Source organism: Mauremys mutica, chromosome 1, assembly GCF_020497125.1.
Source record: "Mauremys mutica isolate MM-2020 ecotype Southern chromosome 1, ASM2049712v1, whole genome shotgun sequence".
Classification (NCBI taxonomy): Eukaryota; Metazoa; Chordata; order Testudines; family Geoemydidae; genus Mauremys; species Mauremys mutica.
In genome coordinates this window covers 28,978,828-29,000,175 of record NC_059072.1, presented here as the reverse complement: position 1 = coordinate 29,000,175, position 21,348 = coordinate 28,978,828, and the positions used below count along the sequence as shown (strand labels likewise).

The window sequence follows — 21,348 nt, the reverse complement described above, 5'->3', positions numbered from 1 at the left end:
CCACGGACAGCGCAGTAGGGAACGCGCTGCAGTGTGTTCACACTGTCAGATTCAAGCGCACTGGCGTGGCCACATTAGCAGCTCAAGCAATGCCACAGAGAGCAAAGCATTATGGTAGCTATCCCAGCATGCAAGTGGCTGCAACGTGCTTTTCAAATAGGGGGGTAGGGTGGAGTGTGACAGGGAGTGTGTTGTGTGTGTATGTGGGGGGAGAGAGAGTGGGTTTTTGGGGGGCTGAGAGCATGTCAGCATGCTGTCTTGCAAGTTCAGACAGCAGCAACCCCTCCCTCCCCTGCCTCTCACACTGACAGCAAGCAGCATTCCACATTAATGGTTGCTTTGTCCCGGAGCAGACAAGCATGCTGGCTGTCAGCAAAGGAGCTTTGAAAGGGCATATCCGCATTCCTGCAGCCAATTCCAAAACAATGACAAGAGTGGCCACGGGACTTAAGGGACGTTTCTGGAGGCCAATCATAGCGCAGTAAGGCAACACCTCATTCACACTGACGCTGGGGCGTTTCAGCCGAGGCGCAGCAAGTGTTATGCTTCTTGTGGAGGTGGATTACCAGGAGCACTCCAGCTGCAGAGTCCAGGCGCTCTAAGTGCCTTGTCAGTGTGGACGGGTCGTGATTTAGGGCGTCTGGGGCTGCTTTGATGCGCTCTAACTTGCAAGTGTAGCCAAGCCCAAAGTGTCACATTTAGATATAGGAAGTGTAAGTAGCCTCCCTTATTTGCTCGCTCTCTCTTTTTGCCTTTTCTGTGCTCTCTATCATATTTGCTAAACCCTTCAAGAAGAGACAACACATACAACATTTCTACCAACTTTATTGTTCAAATTCAAGCAGATTTAGAGTAATGTGAATGGGGAATACTTCTGCTTTCAACTACTGCGGGAGATGGTTATGAGATTTACAGATATTGTCTTAGAAGAATTTATTACATAACTCCTGAGAGTTTTGTTGTACACATACAATATTTTCCTACCTTTATTTTTAACATAAAATGGGTGATCCAATCTGCACTCTACGGTGAGCAAGCCATCTTCCACTGTACCAGGATCAAATGTCAACTTCAATACTGACTCACCAAATGAAATACTTTCTTCGTGAGATATCAACTTCAAACCATCAGAACCATAGTCCTAGAAACACACATATGCGTCATATTTTTCAGAAAAATGTAATACTGTGGATACTGCAAACATATCAGTTTTCTGGCACACTGAAAAATACCAGCACTCAAAGGGTTAGAAGAACCCCACAAATTAATAAAAGATTATGCAACATTCAGAACACATCTATAGGTACTCTTTTCAGTTGTTTTATGTTCAGGTGCTCAGACACTATAGTGGACAGATTCAATATGCATCTTTTACAAGAAATGGTTACCTACTGTGGTACTTCGAGATGTGATGCAGCCGTGTATTTCACTTAGGTGTGTGCGCGCACAGCGCACCAGAGCCAGAGAATTTTGCCTAGCAGTACCCATTGTCACAACCCAATGGCCCCCTCCCCTTAGGGAGTCCCCTAGGAAGGTAGATCAACATTGTATATTGCTAACGCTGTTGAAAGCATCACAAAGCATTTTGGGGAGGGTTAAAGGGTGTGAGTGGAGAGTGGAAGATTCCTTTGCAGGAGTACGAGAGGTCAAGGGGGGGGGGGGGGGGAGAAAGAAGAATGCAGAGAACAGGTTAACTCAACACTGCAGCTAGCAATCTCAGTCCAAAGATAAGAAGCTGACTCCAGCCCAAGGCCAGCTGCTACCTGCCAAGACAGAAGTGGGGGTGGGGTGGGTGGGGGGTGGGGTCCAAACCCCATCTGCCACCTTCCCCAGCCGTGAGAAAGGGAAGTTGTTGAACAAAATGCAGGGCCAGGAAAAGGAGCGAGACTGTGAAGGCCAGCCAGGAACAAACAGAACTGTCTCATGGCCCTGAAACCGGTGTGTTTTGGGGAAAGTTGAAGAGACCACAGAAAGCCGGTTTGGACTGGCACAAAGAGCACCAGGAGCAGAGTTCCCCAAATGAACCCCCCCCCAAGGAGCCCAGGACTTAAAACCCTCCTGAGAGCTGAAGACACTCGGAGAGCACAGCGGATCCTTGAACGGCCTGGGCCCAGGACAGCACTCCCGTCCACCTTCCCGCCCCCATCTTCTTCTGACGTTACACCCAGACTTGGCCGCTCTGGGTCGTGCATGTGTGAGTATGAAAGTGGGTTAAGGCTTGGGGCATTAACGCTTTCTATCTTCCCCTGAGTGACGTGGGAGCATTCTCAGCACTCTTTGCTGTTGTTTTAGTATTTTATCAATAAAGCTTTAAAATTTAGACACTTGGTGTGCCTCATCATGTCCTCCCCAAAAAAGATCCTGTGGCCCAAGCCTGATCAACTGTGGCCTCAGGCAGATTGGTAATGAAAAATCTGTCACACCATATTGGTGGGGGGGCCACTTACACCTTGTGCTCATAGCTCCTCCCCTGGCTGTCTGAGACGGCGCCACCTCGACCCCCTTCAGTTCCTTCGCACTGAACACCAAGACCGTACTCCGATGCAGAGGGGACAAAGGGTGGGTTGTGGAATACACATCTGCATTACATCTGGGAGAACCATAGGTACAGTAAATAACAGTTTCTTCTTCTTTGAGTAGATGCAGCTGTGTATTCCACTTGGGTGAATCAAAGCAGTACCCATCCCAGAAGGTGGGGTTTGGAGTCTACCTCTGCCCTACCAAAACTTGCATCTACTCTGGAAGATGTGATAATGGCATCACGGTTCATAAATGTGCATAGGGATGACCATGGAGCAGTCCTGGGAAAGTCCAATATTGAGATGTCACAAAGGAATGCTACTGACATTGCTTGCACTCTCGCAGAATGAGCTCACACTCACTGAGGAGACATAGCTGAAGTTATTTCATATGCAGTCTTGATACAGGATGTTACCCATTTAGAGATAATCTGTGAAGGGACCACTTGACCTTTCATATAATCTGGAACAGCTACCGAACACTGCACTTCCTCCTCACTCAGCCATAAAGTAGCTAAGCCATGAGATGCAGGGAGCTGAGTGGAGGACGTAAGGTGCGACCAGGTTGGTTTGGAGAGGAAGGAGTATAGGGGGTTGAACTGACAACATAAGAAGATCAGAGAACCAATACTGCCTTGGCCATGCTGGGGTAATGAGAATTAGCTTGCTCTAGTCCTCTTTCATCTTGAGGATAACCTGTGGGATGACTGGGATTGGAGGAAAAACGTACAGGAGCCGACTGTCAGCTGAGCTGGAAAGCGTTGGACAGAGAGCCTGGACTGAGGCCTCCTGGAGAGCAGAACAGGTGACATTTCCTGTTGTCCCTCACAGCAAACAGGTCGATTGTCAGAATGCCCCACACTGCAAAGATGACGTGGAGGATACTTGTCTTCAGGGACTACTTGTGACTCAAGTAAAAATTCCTGCTGAGATGGTCTGCAAGATGATTCTGGACACTGGGCAAGTGGTTGGCTATCGGAGCGATACTCTCCTCAATGCAGAGCTGTCACAACCTGACTTCCTCTTGGCAGAGCATCCTGGAATACGCACCTTCTTGCCTGTTCATATAATACGTCGTGGTATTGTCAGTAAGTATGTGATCCATGAGCCCCTGATACAGTCCAGAAAAGCGTGACATGCATTGTAGATGGGCCGAAGTTCCAGAATGCTGATATATGGTGAGGACTCCTGCTCCAACCACAGATCTTGAACCAACCCATCAGGGAGGCATCGGTGACAACAGACCTGGTTGGTAAGGGCCAGACGAAGGGAATGCCCCAACAAACATTCTCCAGAAGTGTCCACCACTGCAAGGAGTTCAGGAGTTAAGAATCGGATAGTCAGCTGTCCTGAGCCACATCTTAAGGGGGCAAAGATGCAACTTTGCAACCTGGGCCACCTGCATCTACGAAAATGTGTGGCCCAAGAGCCTCAGACACATCCAAACTCTCATGGAAGGCTGAGACTGCAGACTAAGGCAAAGGTAGTGAATCGCCTGAATGAAGTCATACAGCAAAAATACTCTCAAGGTGTTTAAGATGAGACCCAGATGGTTGAGCGAGTGCAGTGTAGTGCTGACATGAGAAAGGTCTTCCTCTCTGGATCTGTCCCTCATTAACCAGTCATTCAGATACGGGAAGATGTGGATTCCTTTCCTCCGGAGGGACAGTCACCATTTAGTCAAAACCTGAGGAGCAGAAGAGAGGCCAAGGGAAAATGGTGCTTTGTTGCAACGAATCAAAAGAATTTTCTGTGGCTTGGCAAAATCGTAACCACGAAGGTCCAGAGCAGCAAACCAGTCGTTTTGAGTCAGCACAGGGAGGATAATCGATGAAGTTCCAAATGGTCACTATGTATCAGACATATTTGTTGAGGCTGCAAAGGTTGAGACAGGGTCTTACCTCTCCCTTGGATTTGGGTATCAGAAAGTACTAGGAATAGAAACCCTGACTGTGGCATTCTGGAGGAAGCTCCTCCATCGTTCCCAAAGCCAGAAGAGAGTGAATCTGCTTGAGGAGCAGTATCTCATGAGAGGGGTCCCTCTATGGCAGGGGATGGAAAGGCACTGGATGGCGCAGCCTGATTTGATGGTGCTTAAGACCTACCTGTCAGTGGTGATTGAGCCCCAAGCATTTTGAAAGCAAGCTAGCTTGTCCCCAAAGGGAGGAGACGGGGAGAAGGGAGCGACAACTGGAAACTGCTCCAGACTAAAGAGTGAAAGTTGGCACTTGGGGGTCGGTGGGAGGGGGGGCAGGGTAAGGCATGTCAACTGGCCAAACCCCAGACCTGAATGCCTTCTTTCTCTGGGACCTATGCTCCTTTCTAGGGAAAGGAAAGGCTGCCCAAATGTGTACTACGGATGATACTTTTGCTGCTGCTGCCACCCATCGTACTGGTGCCTCTGCACTGCCGGGATATACACCCCAAAGGACGGTAGAGTAGTCCTAGAGTCCTTGAATGAGTGCGGAATATTGGCTGTCAAAGGGCAAATCCTCTATGGTCTGTTGCACATCAGGAGCAATGCCCGAATTTTGCAGCCAGGGTGTTCTTCTCATGGTCACTGCTGAGGCCATCACTCTGGCCAAAGTATCCACAATGTCCAGCACAGACTCCAATGAAGTCTTAGCCACCAAGCAGCCTTAGGTAATAAAAACCCAAAATTCTTCCATTGAGGTTTTGGGCACTTGGTCTGTAAACTTAAGACACAGACATCCAGTTCACAAATCTTACTCGGACAGCAATATGCATCTGCAAAGAAAAGGAGGTTAAATCTTCCTACCCATCAGGGTCCATCCATTTAATGTCCTCATCCTTGGAAGTGGACTTAAATCTGCCCTCCTGGGCTCTACTGTTCACTATGGTTACAACCAGGGAATTTGGTGCCCTATACGAGTACAAAACCTGAAATCCCTGCACTGGAACAAAGCAGCGTTTCTCCATGCGCTTCATAGAAGGTACTGAAGCCAGCATGCTCCAGAGCAGAAGTTCTCAAACTGGGCGGTGGACCCCCCAGGGAGCATAGAATGTATTCCGGGGGGTGGGAGAAAGCTTTAGGGAAAAAAAAACAAAAACAAACAAAAAACACCTTACTGCGCACATTTTACCCACAGCAACGAATAACTAGCAAAGCTAATTCCTCCAGACATATCAGGTCCTCAGATGGTGCTGTGCATTTGACTCTAGATGGTGCTGTGCATTTTGATGGATTTCTGTTAAGCTTGCATAGCATTATACAAAGTCACTGCTATCTGTACATTAACTAATTTGCTACGACACAGCATGCACATTTAATTGTAAGCATGGACCACAATTGCGGTTTTGTTTTTGCTCTTACTACAATGGATCATTGGCTCATTCATGCAACAGAAAGAAAAAAAAACTCAAGTGAAAAAACAAACCAAAAACTGTTTCAAGTGAAGCACCCGGGACGCCACATATATTGATATATGTACTTGTGGGAGTGAGGGGGCATAAACTACTACAGACACAAAGAAGGGCAGCATAATCAAATAAGTTTGAGAACCACTGCTCCACAGAACCCTAGCAGGCTCTAGGAGTACATCATTAATAGGGAGGGCAACTCTCCAAGGAGCAGATAGCAGCAGAATATTCAACAACTTATGGGTATTCTCCTGAAGGAACTCTTGCTTCAATATGCGGGGAAGCAGCCACATGCCGCAAAAGGTCCTGGTATGCCTTGAAATCCTCTGGTACTGAAGGAGAGGAAGAGCCAGGAACCGTGGAATTGTCCAGGGATGAAGATGAAGCCATTAACTGCCAGAGCTGGATCCTGATCCAGGACAGTCAGATCTGGATGAGACAACTCTGGAGGCTCTGGAAGGGAAGGTTCACTGGTGCCTGGTCCTGTGGCAGATCAATGGTGATCTCGCTTTAGAGTTAGATGAGGAGGTGGACCTCTGCAACCAAAGAGTGTCCCACAGATTCCGGGGAGGCCACTGGTGGCCAGTAGGTGCCAGGCCAGGGGCCCCATCCTGACCACAAGTCGCATACCAATCCTGGTAACCATAGCACTCCACCTCCAATGCTACTAAGGTAATGGAAAGAAGGAAGAAACCGACCTGGACACCAAGGAATCCCGGGCTTCCGGAGATAAAGGTGGAGCCAGCCCAGAGGGGGCGAGCAACAGGTCTGACTCATTTATAGCCCAGACTGAAGAGAGAACTGATGCTGATGGTGGAAATGTTACAACCGGCACCAAATATGCCTCCATTGTGTCCTGAGCTGGAAGCAATGGTTGACCACAAAGTTGGCAGATGTACCAAGGTGACTGATGGTGCCAAAGCGGAGGGTGGTGAGTGCAGCACCAACAGCAGGGGAGCTGAAGGAGTTCCCTGATGCCGAGCCTGGCACCAGCCCCACTTCCACTGATTGTAGAAGAGAAACACTGGGGTGCAGTGCTGATGGATCCAAGGTTCAGCTGCCTGCTTAGCTAATGGGGCTATAAACAATGCAAGCCCTGGCAAAGGCCTGGAGCAAGGGCAAGCTCAGGACAGAAAACCAGAGGAGCCACCTGATAGGCCACCAGCGCCCTTGTCGGTACCAGACTCAACTGATGCCCTGGGGCCGGAGCCATAGTCAATGGAAAGGGGTTCTCTGACCTCCCTGCACAGTACCTGGGAGTGGTTGATGGAACCTGCTCCAATCTGCACATTGGCATTCACACTGTGCTAGTCTGCGCTCCTTCTGGAGGAGGCAGATGATATTGAACGACCTCGATTGGTCTTAAGCGATCTTTTCCTTGGCGCACCTTAGGGGGAACAACTCCCCCGTCTGCTCCAGACAGCACTCTCAGAACCCAAAGGCAACCTCCGATCCAATGTAGGCCTCAGAGCTGAAGCAAGCCACATGGCCTGTTCAAGCCGGTGCTGCTTTAGACGAAGACCCCTCACCACCTGAATCCGTATTGTGAACAATTTGCAAACAAACACTCCTTGACATGGGCTTCGCCTAAGCACAGCAAGCACTGCGTGTGGGGATTGTTGACGGGAATTGCTTCCCCACACGACAGATAATGTTTAAACCCTGGTAAGGGCATCCCCAGGGAAATACTTCAACTAAAGCTAACTAACAAGAAATTTAACTAACACTATACTAAGGATACTAATTACCTATATACAAACTAGAAAAAGTCACTAAGAAATAGAGAGGTTGTGAACCACACGGAGAGCTGACTCCAGCCACAGATGATTAGAAGGAACTGAGGGGGGGGTCATGGCAGCACTGACTTATATAGCCAGGAGAGGGTTTATGAGCACCTGTCTTCTACGGGTACTGCTAGGCAAAATTATTCAGCTCCAGTGCACTGGGCACACAGACACCTAAGCAGGATACACAGCTGCATCTACCAAAAAAGAACCCTCCTGATGCAACAAGACGTGGATAATGTTGCACACAATATAAGCACTGTACTATGGTTACTGTAAAGGATTCAGTACATTAAATAACTACCTTGTAAGTTCCAATTAAATCATCTTCATTTTCACAGCCTTCAGCTCTAACAAAATGTTCAACGGTCTGCCATTCTTTGTTGTGTCCTTTGTGAAAGCATAAACGTGTGCCTGACATTTGAAAAGAAAAGGTCAGTAAGTTTCTGTCAAAAGAAGCAGCTGTTATTAAAAAAAAAAGATCCTACAACGAATGCTATTTTACCTTTTAAAAAACAGTGCCAAACAGTTGAGGGCCAAGAATGGCACCATCCTAGATCGTCATCATCTGAAAGCGATGACATGCAGAAAATACCAGACTCTGATTCACTACTTGCCTATTCAGAAAACAAAAATAAATAAATGATTTAACAAACATCTTTAGGGCTAATTCTGAATATATTTATGCATGTGCTTAACTTTTACACATTGACCTCAAGCTGAGGATTGTAAAACGACGATTCCTTGGAAATAGGGATACAAAGGCTCAAGGGAAGGGGAGCAAATCTGAACCGGTGCTCAATTTCATGCTTGACTATTTGAGGAACAGAGCCATCATCTTTCTGGCCAAAGTCTAGACGCCATTTTTTTCAGAACCCTTCAACTCCATTCCTCGGTCAGCTACAGGGGACACTTTTGCAAAACCCAATGAATCCCATCATTCCACACTGTAGCTAAATGTTGTCAGTCTCCGGGGCATCATACTCTTTCCACTAAAGCCAATGAGAGTTTTGCCACTGAGTTTAGTGGGAACAGGATCAGACCTAAAGACCAACAGACAGGAGTTAAAGCTAAAAAACACACATGGCAATCTCTGTTCTCTGCAGAGCCGTGCAGCAACCTCTCAAGGCCGTGCAGGCAGGTGGGGAGAGGCGCCCCTCCCTCGGCCCTGCCAGAGCTGCTGGGGAGAGGAGCCCCTCACTCAGCCCGGCCCAGCCCCACTGGAGAGAGGAACCCCGCCCCCTCCCAGCCCTGCTAGAGCTGCCGGGGAGAGGAGTCCTGCCATCAGCCCAGGCCTGCCGGAGCTGCTGGGGAGAGGAGCCCTTCCCCCAGCCCAGTTCTACCAGAGCTGCCGCAGTCGGGGAGAGGCGCCTCTCACCCGGCCCCGAGCTGCTGTGGTGATAGAAGGCGGGGAGGGGGATGGTGGGAGGGGGTGAGAGGAAGTCCTCTCTCCCCACGGCAGCCCCGGGGCAGCCTGCACCCCAAACCCCTCATTCCCGGCCCTATCCCAAAGCCCGCACCCACCGCACCTCAACCCTCTGCCTTAGCCCTGAGCCCCCTCATACACCCAATCCCCTCATGCCACCCCAGAGCCTGTACCACCAAGAGCCCTCACCCCCCCTGCACCCCAACCCTCTGCCCCAGCCCTAAGCCCCTTCCCAAACTCCAAACCCATCAGCCCCACCCCTACCACATGAATTTTGTTATGTGCACTAATATGACCATACTGGTGCACATAACAAAATTCATTCTGCACATGGACGTAAAAAATTAGAGGGAATGCTAATGGCAATGTAGAGCATAATCTTGAGGCTGGTCTTTTGTTCATATCTTTAAAGGTCTGGGGCATCGCCTCTTTCACAATATCAACACGTGTAGGTTCAAAATACAATAATTAAATAACAAGAACTTGTTATTTCCTCCTCTGCATTTCCTAGTACACCTACTGTGTTTTAGATTGTAATCTCTTTGGGTAACAGACTTATCTGTGTGTCGTGTACAGCCACAATGCTAGTGCTAAAAAAATAATGATAATGGGGAATCTAGCTTACAATCAGGGCTTTGGAGCTGTGCTCCAGCTCCACTCCAGGTAAAAACCTGCAGCTCCACTGCTCCGGAGCTGCTGTGCTCCAGTTCTGGGCTCCGCTCCAAAGCCCTGCTTACAATAGGAAGGATTTTAGGAATGTATATATTTTTATTCTTGTACTTTCTTCTGTTTCTGAAAACTTTTGCCTGCCTGTCCTGATTCTTCACATACTTTAACAAGCATTTCAGGACAACTCACCCTTTCATGTCTGACTGGTGTTTCATCTAAGTGATGCTTAGAGAAGCTGGGATCACTCTTTGAGGATCCTGGTGGAGGACGTGCATAGGAATGTAAACTTTTGCTTGTTGCTATTATATGAACAGGAGATGATCTACAATGAAAAATTATTTTTATTACAATAAAACTTGATATTTTGGCATCACAAGATTATGCTATTACTCTAAATAGATTTTTTTTACAATTATTTTTCATATATAAATTTCAATCCAAAAGACAATACTCTTTGTCTATAACCAAACTTTGTGCATAAACATCTTGCCTATGTTCATATTTTACACACACACAGCCATATACACACACTTTCCCTTACACACAGTTGAATTTATCATTAAATCATAACATCCAAAATAGGCAGACATTTAGCACATTGTGTAGGAGCAATTTAATACCCATGTTTAGTGATTTAACTTGGGTTCTTAAGCTTCTATATATGCAGTCACTAGGCAATCTCTACTCCATAAGCCACTTCATTTACCATACCCCATGGAAGTCTTCACGCTTTCATCACACAATTATTTTCAGTTTTTCTCCTGTAATTATGATTTTGGTCCATACCTTTCCTTAGCATCTCAGTCAATTTCTAATACAACCAGATATGCATGGAAATAACAATGCAGAAAGTTTTTTAAAAAATGACAAGATCATTCCTTACCCAAATGAGAAGTTAATCTAAAAATACAATATATTGTCACAGTTCTGCTGCTGCTTCATTCCCACACTCACATGTGGAAGGACCGGCACTGCCTAGACCAGAGAGCCACATGAAACAAGCCACACCCCAGATTCCAACTAAACCTGCAGAGCAGCTTTCAACCTAAGCACCCTTTGCCACAAGTCTGGTTGGCTCTCATGCTATGCTTCCACTGCTTGTGACACAAGGTATGTCTACAGTGCAACTGGGAGGTATGATTGCAGCACCTGTAGACATACTCAAGCATGCTTTGATCTAGCTAGATCAATGCTAGTTTGGGTATGTCTACACATGCTGCAATCACACCTCCCGATTGCAATGCAGATATACCTATAGTCTCTCATACAGCGGCACAGCAGGATGAGTATATTCTGATTTCTTTGTGGTGAGACTGCCTAGCACTGTTCAACTTCATCCCACACAGACAATTATGAAGCTGCTGCAATAGGCACTAAAAGGATTCCCATGCTGTATTCTGGGAAAGGAATGTGGCTATCATGCAGGAATGGGAAGATCAAAAATAGGGAATGCTCAGAGCTTCAGTTGGGACACAGAGCCCTCTGAGGAATAAAGGAAATGTCTGTAACAACATAAACAATATTGCATATTTTAGAACTAAAAGAACCAAGATGAATGCCTGTACCTGTTATAAAAAGAACACTGCATGAGAGGACTCTGTGGACTAGTGGCTATGTTTGCCAGTTCTGTCAACCAGTTCACCCCATTCTCACAAGAATAAGCATTTTCTGAATTGTTATTCGAGGTATGCTGGTTCCATGAAGGCCTTGAATATTCTTGATGTGAAATATCTGTACCAAGCTGAAAGAGCGCAGTTGGGGTAGAATCAGTCTGAACAGCCTGTAGTTCAGGAAGATCATCTACAAACAAGTGCACAAGAAATCATGTTTATTTCCATGGCTGAATTTTACTTAACAATTGTGGATAAAAGAATCTGTGGTGAACAAAAGGAGAAGGGACACAGTAACTTAAAAAAACTTCTAAATAGCAATTATCTGTGCTTCTCAAATCCCTTTATCTCATCTATATTACTTATATAGGGCTGTAGATGTGACACTATAGAATGGTTTTCTAAACTCCCATTTTTACTTTTAGGCAACAATTTTAATAAAAAATTAAACTGCACATATCCTTTCAAAGATCAAGTTATGAACACAAATAAATACATACAAAAGTGGTTCTGATAGCAGATGCAGTATTTTTTAGGTTTAATTAGACCGGGGTCGGCAACTGGTGGCTCGCGGCTCGCCAGGGTAAGCACCCTGGCGGGCCGGCCCGGTTTGTTTATCTGCCGCGTCGGCAAGTTCGGCCAATCGCGGCTCCCACTGGCCGCGGTTCGCGGTCCCAGGCCAATGCGGGAGGCAGGAAGCTGCGGCCAGAACATCCCTCGGCTTGCACCGCTTCCTGCCTCCCGCATTGACCTGGGACCGCGAACTGCAGCCAGTGGGAGCCGCGATCGGCCGAACTTGCCGACGCGGCAGATAAACAAACCAGCCCGGCCCGCCAGGGTGCTTACCCTGGCGAGCCGCGAGCCACCGGTTGCCGACCCCTGAATTAGACCAACAGTGTGGGGGGGGGGGGGGGGAGAAATAGCATCAGTCTGAGCCTGATGAATCAGTAAATTAAGTTACTCTGTGTCTTTACACTACACCACTTCAATCTAACTGCTTTAACAGGAAAGCCTCTACAAAACTATAAACATCCGGGGCTATTTCTGTCAAAGTTTCACAGCTAATCTGGAGAGAGATATCTCAGAAGCCATGAATGCAGCAGTTATTCATACATATGACCAGTAGCCTACACATTTTACATTTTAAACATTCTTGCAAAAGCAGACTCCCTCATTTGTTATTTAAGTTCTTACTGCCGTCAATATACACTCTACTCCTGTCATTTAATAACACTATTGTACTTCATGTACTGAACTACCGTGTAACTTCATATAATGTGAATATTTTATTAAGTACACATTATTCAATTATTTATATACTGCTTTTCTTGAACATTATAGCAATGAAGCTAAATGTTCCTCTAGGCCAGAATCTGCATTTGGACTTGGAGCTGGGAGACGAGATGTTAAGCTTTGTCTGTGTACTTCTACCCCAACAAAAATAACTTCACTGGAAGTTGTGAGCAGAAACTTACAGCCCTGAGTTAAGAAAGCAAGTTTCTGTCAACATCTGCTTGTATGTGAAAGGGGCAGGAGCTGGGGATAGGCTAAACAGGGAAACCATTATGCCTTAGGACTGTAAGATGGCATGATACATCAACTATAGTACCATGCATATTTCCTGCACTAATAAAAAACAGAAGTAAATCTAGAAATAGGAAAATTCTGTCTGATTCTGTTGTTACTCCATGTGTGTAACTTGCATGGACTTCAACAGGAATTTCACACATGGAGCAACTACAGAACTGGGCCCTTTATGTAACTTTTAGAAAGCTATTAAATTCTTTACCAAGCTCCATGTGCTCATCACAGGATGCATATCCAGGAGAAGATGGCAGGTTCTCATTACATTTCAGTAACTCCAATGACTCAGTCATCCCTGAAGTTCTCTTGTCCATTACAAACAGGAGTTGCTGTACGGCATTAGGCATTTGATTCGTCTTCACTTCCCACACCATGTTAGGATGCTTCAAATTTTCTGACTTTGAAAAGACACAAAATTACACACACACACAAATTATGAAATATTAGGTATGTTATGTGGCTCCACATACAAATTGTTGCCTTATCACCAACCCCTCCCCTTATCCAAAATCTTATCTACTTCTTTTATCTAACTTCTTATATTACCAAAATGCTTAGTTGTAGTAGAGAACAAAAAGACAATTTTAGTAAGTTTCATTATACATTTTAATTACATTGACAGTTTGCTTTCTTCATTTCCTAAAATCTTGGTGCTGTAACATTTAAAATAAAAGGAATACTACTAAATGTTAGTACCACACTGTGAGAGGAGTAGGTGGTTATTCTGCACAACTGCTGTTTCCTAAAGATTAGAAAACTTTCTTTTTTAGCTATAATAATTTGGTTTATTTACTGGTCTTTCAGGTAATGATGGACTAAAGCCATTGTAACGTGATTCATGACTACTTTAAAAAAGTATCACTGAAAAGGTAATCATGGGTGTTTTATAACAGGGCAGAATACTAAGAGATGGATAACTGACAAAATTCCAAGACACAAGACAACTAAATGTGCACCCCATATGCACTATAATTATTTGAAGAATAATCTATTAAGAAGTGAGACTATCTTCCCTCTGCTCTATGTATATAGAAAACTGCCATTCGATAATGGTTAGGCAGGTTGTGGTAGAGATTACCACAACTCACTTATAAACTGTGCACGCAGCAAGTCTGTGCTAAAATAGCCTATTTTTGTTACCGTACCCTCCTATGAACTTGTTTCATCCACCTCACACCCTGTCTTTTAGATTGTATACTCTTTGGGCTGACTGTTATTTACTATGTACAGTGCCTAGCACAATGGGGCCCTGACCTGGCGGAGGCCGCTACATGCTACCACAATATAAATAATAATAGCCGACAATATTAATAGGGAAGATTTTCAAAGGCATACAGGACATTTAAGCCTACCTCTCCCATTTGTTCTCTGAAAATCAACCACAACCACACTACAAATAGACTTCCGCTACCACAATTAAAATATTTGACACTATTGCACACTTGTCTTATTTTCATTTATTGCCAGCTTTGGCATGTCTACTAAGTCATTAATGTTTTCTTTAGTGGGGAAACACGATGGCAGAGGCACTTTTGGGGCCATGAGTATCCTTTACCATTTATTATTACTATTAATTATTATTATTTAATATTACTGTAGAATCTGCATCCTTTCAAGCTTAGGAGAGCTAAACAGGACTTCTAATTGCCTCACATATACATTCAACAAGAAGGATGGCAAAATAATGCCCCATGGTATTCTGCATAAGAGGGACTTCAGAAGCAGAACAATTGCCAATAACTACCCACGGGAAGCTTTCATTTAAGGCCTGATCCAGCTATCATTGAAGTCAGTGGGAGTCTTGTCATTTATTTCAATCAGAGTTGTACAATACTATTAAAAAGTTGCACAGCCACATGAGCAACACTAGCCATCCTTACTAGAAACCACATCCTTGTCAGCAACACTTTGTGGTCAACAGCATCAATCTAGTTATGTCTAGTATTAAGCAATAATTTGTCTCAAGTCACCAAATCAATATTTTGCCATCATCTTGCTCTCCACTCCAAATTTGTTCAGCTATGCATTCAGATTTTCCAAGTCAGTTTTAATCTAATTACTCAACTCAGACTTGTGTAGCTGAAAGTAGAATTTGTTCTAACAGAGTTTTGAGTGTTCTCCAGGGGACTACACAGTGAAATGGAGAAAGTGACTTATGTACATAAACATCATTATCTAAGTGCTACATGCATCATGTCATTTTTATTTTACCATCCCTATTTCCTTCCTTCATTCTATAGTCTTTCTGGCTTTTCTCCCCCCATCCTCCATCTGGGTCTGGCCCTTCATGGGGAGGTGGGGAAGGGATCATGACAAGGGATCACGACAAATCAGAGCACTATCCGTTCTTCCAGCTGTTCTCTCTTCTTTTCTGTCTATGCCCTTCTTTTCCTCCCTTCCACCTAGTTTTGCTGTCTCTTGTGTTCCCTCTGCTTCCTCCTTCTCTTCTTCCATGGATTTGTTTTTTTCTCCTTGATTTTTCTGTCCCTGCCAAAATGACTGAGTTAGTTGCTCCACAGGGAAGATATTTCTCTAAAACAAATGCTAAGTTCATAATAAAATTTACCTAATAAAATTCAAAGTCTATGACCAATACAACCTGTACAAGGTGCATGAGGAATACATTTTCCAGTCAGCAAATGAGTTAATGTTTCCAGCTCTCAATAATTTTACCCAGACAAAAATCTCTCTGTATGCAGAAGTCTAGAAACGCCTTCGACAAATAAGAAAGAAAAAAATGGTCCAAGTTCATTTTGCAATATTTTATCCTGGTAGATTAAAGTCTGATTTGGGCATCATATGCTTTTTTCTCTCCCCTAGGATGTTACTGTCATGGAAAAAACAGTAATTAGCCTGAGAGTACAAATGGTTTTCTTTTTTATTCAGTTTCATGCTCAAAAACGTTTGTGATAAATATATTTGCTAGAAGTACAGAATTGTAGCACAACATTGTAATAACATTTTATTTCCTTTGGTCAAAAAAGACAAATGTGAATGACTGTATAAACACAACTTTTAAAAATTAGTTGAGTTGTTCATGTTTAAGAAATTGACAATAATTAATGAGTTTATTTATTGGGTTATATACCTTCTATTAAAATGGATAAGTATCTCTATTCAAAAAAATGGGGTTCAGTGAGACTTCTGGCAAAGGGTGAGCAACATCTACCAAAGCCACATTGAGCTGGGATGTTTGGGTGAAACTATATCCTGTGGTTTTCCTTTTGGCATTATTTTTCCTCAATCAACTGCCAAAGTCTCAAAAAATCCAGTAAGACAATATATTATGCTGTATACAGAGTATTTTAGAATTAGACATACTGAACTCCAATGGCTTTATCCAATTCTACAAGCTGTCTTTTATTCTCTGAGGAGAGTCAAAGAAGTGCTAGTCTACTCAAACCATTTAAATGCTACACATAGGATCCTCTTACCTGTTTGAATTGGATTACAGCATAATTATCTCCAAATGAAAGTTGCATGTACATGCTTATACATTTTATTTAACCCCCAAATTACTCCTGGATCATGCAGTTCATAGGCCAGATTTTAAGGGGCATTGGAAATCTTTAGGAAGTTGGACAGGAAAGGAGAGCATGTCTAGCTACTGCAAGAAATTAAAAATGCTACAAGCTTCTGAGGACTGGGACATTGTTTTCATTTTGACTTTTGTACGGTGAAGACATATTAGATAAGTGACTAGGTGTGAATTAGTTTAATAAATTTTAAGGCCAGAAGGGACCATTAATTCATCTTGTCTGACCTCCTGTATATCACAGGCACTACATTTCATCCTGTTATCCCTGCATTGAGCCCAATAACTTGTGTTTGATTAAGCATATTTTTAGACTTGAAAGTATTCAATTTTTATCAGTAAATGTTGATTTGACCATACACATTCAAACTGACTAGAAAATATTTCCAACTATAATAATCAATATTTACAGACAGGCAAAGTAAGAAAAATGCTGCTTGAGAACCTAAAGTTTTATTTAAGAATATTTACTTTGCATATGTTGACATCTGATGTTGATAACTCATGTTATAACAGTTATAAAACTTTTACTTTTGGAATCAATCCACCCTGGATAATAGCCCATCATGGCCTGGTTCAGTGGACATATGAAGGGAACAGTTAGAAATAAAAAAGCAATATATAAGAAATGTAGAGAGGGAGACATAGATAGCAAATTGCATATTTTAGAAGTTATGGAGTGTGTAATGTTGATAAGGAAACCTAAAGACAAAATTCCATGGCTGGCAAGACTAAGTACAAGAAAGAGTTTAAGTATACCAGGAACAAAGGAAATCCTAGCAATGGTATGAGCTCATTACTAAATTGAGATGGTAGAAGTGTTCATAATGATGCAAAAAAAAGGCAGAAGTGTACAATAAATATTTCTGTTCTATATTTGGGAAGAAGGATGGTAGTAATTCATATCACATAAGGAAGATGAAGTACTTTTCAGCTGATTATAACTGAGGAGGATGTTCAATAACGTCTAGTGTCCAGGTGGATTGATTTAAAATCAAAATGATTTAAATAATTGAATTTAATCATAATTTAAATCAGCAAGCAGAAAACCTTGAGTTAAATAATTGATTTTAATCTTGTTTTGCAATTGTACTTTTTAGTTATTTTCCTAAAGAAAGGTTAATTCTTCTTGGTTGGTAACCATTAAAACATGTTGATTTGCACCTAAATACACACTAAATTTCATGCTTTTTTTGCTAACCAGGAGAATAAACTATATCTAAATATATATACAGAGATTAATTTGAGCAGTTTACTTAATTTACTTTTATTCAGATTCTTAATTTTTTACATGTTAGAAAATAGTGAATGATGTATCCTAGCTGATTAATTTTTTGTGATTTGTGTCACGCTCTATCTGGATGGGAATTAAAACTCAATTAAATGCACAGAAACATTTTAAAATAGTTTTTTAAGTTAAATAAAACTACATTTGCTGTACTGGATACATAAAAGTTTATTAAAAAAATATGAAAACATGTTTTACATATAAAACTAACTCATTAAACAAAAGCAATATCTGTAGTTAGTGAATTGAACTGATTGTTTCTGGTCACCATGTTCTTCAAGATTTTAGAACTGGTAGCTCATTCTCTCAGACCTTGTTTTTATTCACATATGGACGAGGAACAAGCTTTGAATTAGTTTCCTAACTTTGAATTAACTAGTCATTGACCAGTGGTTCTCAACCAGAGGTAAACTACCCCTGGGGGTATGCAGAGGTCTTCCAAGGATACATCAACTCATCTAGATATTTGACTAGTTTTACACTAGTGCAATTTATGTAGCCCGTTGAAGTCAGTACAAACTAAAATTTCACACAATGACTTGTTTATACTTCTCTATATACTATACACTCAAATCTAAGTACAATATTTATATTCTAATAAATTTTATAATTATATGGTAAAAATGAGAAATACGCATTTTTTCTGTAGTTTGCTGTGATACTTTTGTATGTTTATGCCTGATTATGTATGCAAATAGTTTTAAAGTGCAGTGAAACTTAGGGGTATGCAAGACAAATCTGATTACTGAAAGGGGTACAGTAGTCTGGAAAGATTGAGAGACATTGACCTAAACTACTTGAATAAACTAAAACAAAAATAATTTCTCTGCACTTTCAGAAGAGACTACCATCAAAAGCTAGTTTACACTCTATACCTGTATTTAATTCAAATTAAAAAAATCAAAAATTGTTTTCCCCCAAGAAATCATTGATTATCATCCACCCAAAGTTGTCCTGTGCATTTATGGCTTTTCAGCCAGCTAATAAATTTTTAGGACCCCCCAATTTCCATTCACATTCTTCTGTCTAAATTTTGCTCATAATGCACCTCAGCCCAAACAGGTCCAGAAGCAGGCCCTCTCTCCCAGGGCCGCTAGATGGCACCGCGGCCTCACACGTTCCCATTCTCCTGATTCTCTCTGAATTTTTGATTAGCTGATCTAGCCCCAGTTTCAATTAGATTAGATAAAGGGGGGGAGGGTCTGCTCTACAGAAACTACTGGTTGGGACTTTCCTCTGTTTGCCCCTAATACATGTAATTAGATCATGGTCTCTAGGCAACCATCAACTTCCAGAAGAGGATTTGGGTTATTTCTATTTATACTGCAGCAGCACTTGCAGCCAGCCACCGTCCAAACACACAGCAGCGGACAGATCTGTCCTTGAGTCACAAGACAAAGAAGCCTGGATGTAGGCTACGAACCACAAGCCCAGTGGCCAGGTTGAGAGAAGCCGACGCCGGTAAGGCGGTCCCCGCCGTGGCGAGCGCAGGGAGTCGCGCAGTGACTGACCAAGGCCTGGCTGGAGGGCTTGTTAGCCACAGGCGGCAGGGAGGAAACGGGCTCCGCAGCTGCCAGGCCCCTCTCCCCCTCCCGTCATGTGATCAGCGCCTGGAAGCGGCCCTTGTTTATAAACTTTCCCCAGCACGGCGCATGCGCGCAAGGCCCATTCATTCACACTGCGTAACAAGAAGCCTGGTGGGGGATGGGGAGAGCGGGGTCGCCCCGCGCCCCCCCTCCGGCGGCTGCTGACCCGCACTAGGGCTCCCCGGGGGCGCTTCTGGCGGATTTGATCCCCCTCCGGTTCAGGCAGCGCCGCTGCCACACAGCGCAGCACCGGCGCTGCTCCGCGCCTCCGGCGGGGGCTGGCGCAGGCAGCCGGACGCCGAACTTGCGCAGGACTCGGGTGGCGCCCCGCTCCGCTCCGCTCCCCACGGGGTGGCCGCTGCGCTCGGAGGCCCCTGCACGGCAGAGCCGGCGGGCGGGGGGCGCTCAGGGTCCCGCCGGCCCCCGTGACGGACACATCGATTCGGAATTTGGGTCGCGCTGAGGCGACTCCCGGCCCTGGGCAGGAGCCCGCGAATCGGGACCCCGCGGCTGGGTGGGGGAAGGAGCCGGCGGCCCCTGAGGCGGGGAACCGAGCCAAGAGCCTCCCCCACCAGCGGCCCCTGCTCTCCTGCCCCGGCCCAGCCGCCCTCGCCCGGCCCGGCCCCTCTCGCCTCAGCCCAAAACTTTTCAGCACTTACCAAACCCGTCGCCATTTCGAGATTCCCCGCAGATTCCCCCTCCTGTCGCTCCCCCCCTCCATGAAACCCCGCCCCCCCCTCGATGGGACTCGTCCTCAGTGGCTGGGGCCGCCACGACTCAAGGCACGGCCCCTTGCTATTGGCCTTCTGGCCTGCCCGTCAGGATTACACCCATAGGGCGGGCGTGTTTTGACTTTCCTGCGCGGACGATTGCACAGAGCGGAACGTCAATCACACTAAAGAGCGCTTTCCGATTGGTCAGTGGCGATGTCCCTGCATTCTGGGAAATGTAGTTTCTTTTTCCATCGTGAGCTATTAAACGGGCAGCAGCTGGACAACAAGCCCCAAAATGCGCTGCGAAGCGCTCAGCTGATAGTAAACAAGAGTCATAGGGACACGTGTATTATCTGCCCCTCTGGTTAACTTTACCCAGGAGACTTAGCGGGTGGCTCAAACCTAGGCAGAGAGAGACTAAGCAGAAGTTGCAGTGGCTCCTCTTCAGCCCAGTGGGCACCTAGGTCTAGTGCAGCCGGCCAGAGTGCTGCTCACTGCCTCCCAGGCTGCGGGGAGAGCAGGTCCATGGGAGGCAGGCACATGCTGCCTTGTCTTATGGTGCCGGATGGGATGGGAGGGCCCTCGTGGAAACAGTTGAGCACTGAGGCTCTAAACCCTCTCTCGGCTATCAAAGAGAGGAGAGAACTAACTGCCACTGGAGTCGGAATCCACAATTATCCACATAATTGCAACGTGTTGTGTAACTTTTAGATGTGTAAAACACAAAAGTCACAGGAACACCACTGCAATCCCCAAAGCCTGAATTAAGCATCTAGGTTCCTTGTGCAATATAGGAGGAAAGATAGATGCCTAGCATCTAAGACAGCCATTTTAAGCTAGCTACTGGGAGATGTACATGAGAGCATTGTGTTCTAAGTCCTAGCCCTCTCATAAAGACAGGTGCCTATGTCCAGGCTACAGGAGGCACCTAGCTCTGCTTAATGAACCACAAATGGGAACCCAGTGCCTGAACTCAGGTAGGTTAGGCATCTAAGGTGTTTCTTGCAAAAGTGATCTAGGTGGCTGCCTTGCTATACACAAAATGGAAAAGAGATGGTGGCCATGGGCGGCAGGTTATATACATCTGCGGTGCTCAGGCTCCAGGAATATTCAGGGCTGGGTGCCCTGCTCCAGCAATATTTGGAGCTGGGTCTCTCCCCCGGCCCCCGTGGGCCTCCCCCCAATGTGTGTTCCCCCCCGCCGTGCCACGTCCCTGCCTGACAGAAATCAGCACGAGCCTCTTCCCTGCCTGC

The 21,348-nt window shown here is 44.9% G+C and overlaps 1 protein-coding gene across 2 annotated transcripts in view; it reads right to left on the bottom strand.

Annotated features, from left to right (window-relative positions):
• Positions 1 to 20,092, bottom strand: part of HBP1 (HMG-box transcription factor 1) — a 33,759-nt gene extending 13,667 nt beyond the window's left edge. The window contains exons 1-7 of one of the 2 annotated variants that reach the window (XM_045030150.1): positions 20,042 to 20,092; positions 13,179 to 13,371; positions 11,345 to 11,579; positions 9,969 to 10,101; positions 8,190 to 8,301; positions 7,989 to 8,098; positions 985 to 1,141 (exon numbers count right to left, since the gene is read on the bottom strand). In XM_045030150.1, coding sequence (XP_044886085.1) covers positions 985 to 1,141; positions 7,989 to 8,098; positions 8,190 to 8,301; positions 9,969 to 10,101; positions 11,345 to 11,579; positions 13,179 to 13,371; positions 20,042 to 20,056 — 955 coding nt within the window. In that variant the 5' untranslated portion in view covers positions 20,057 to 20,092. Of the gene's footprint in view, positions 1 to 984; positions 1,142 to 7,988; positions 8,099 to 8,189; positions 8,302 to 9,968; positions 10,102 to 11,344; positions 11,580 to 13,178; positions 13,372 to 15,184; positions 15,436 to 20,041 lie in introns of those variants that run through there. The other variant, XM_045030156.1, reaches the window with a different exon arrangement.
• Between the last annotated feature and the right edge of the window lie 1,256 nt (positions 20,093 to 21,348).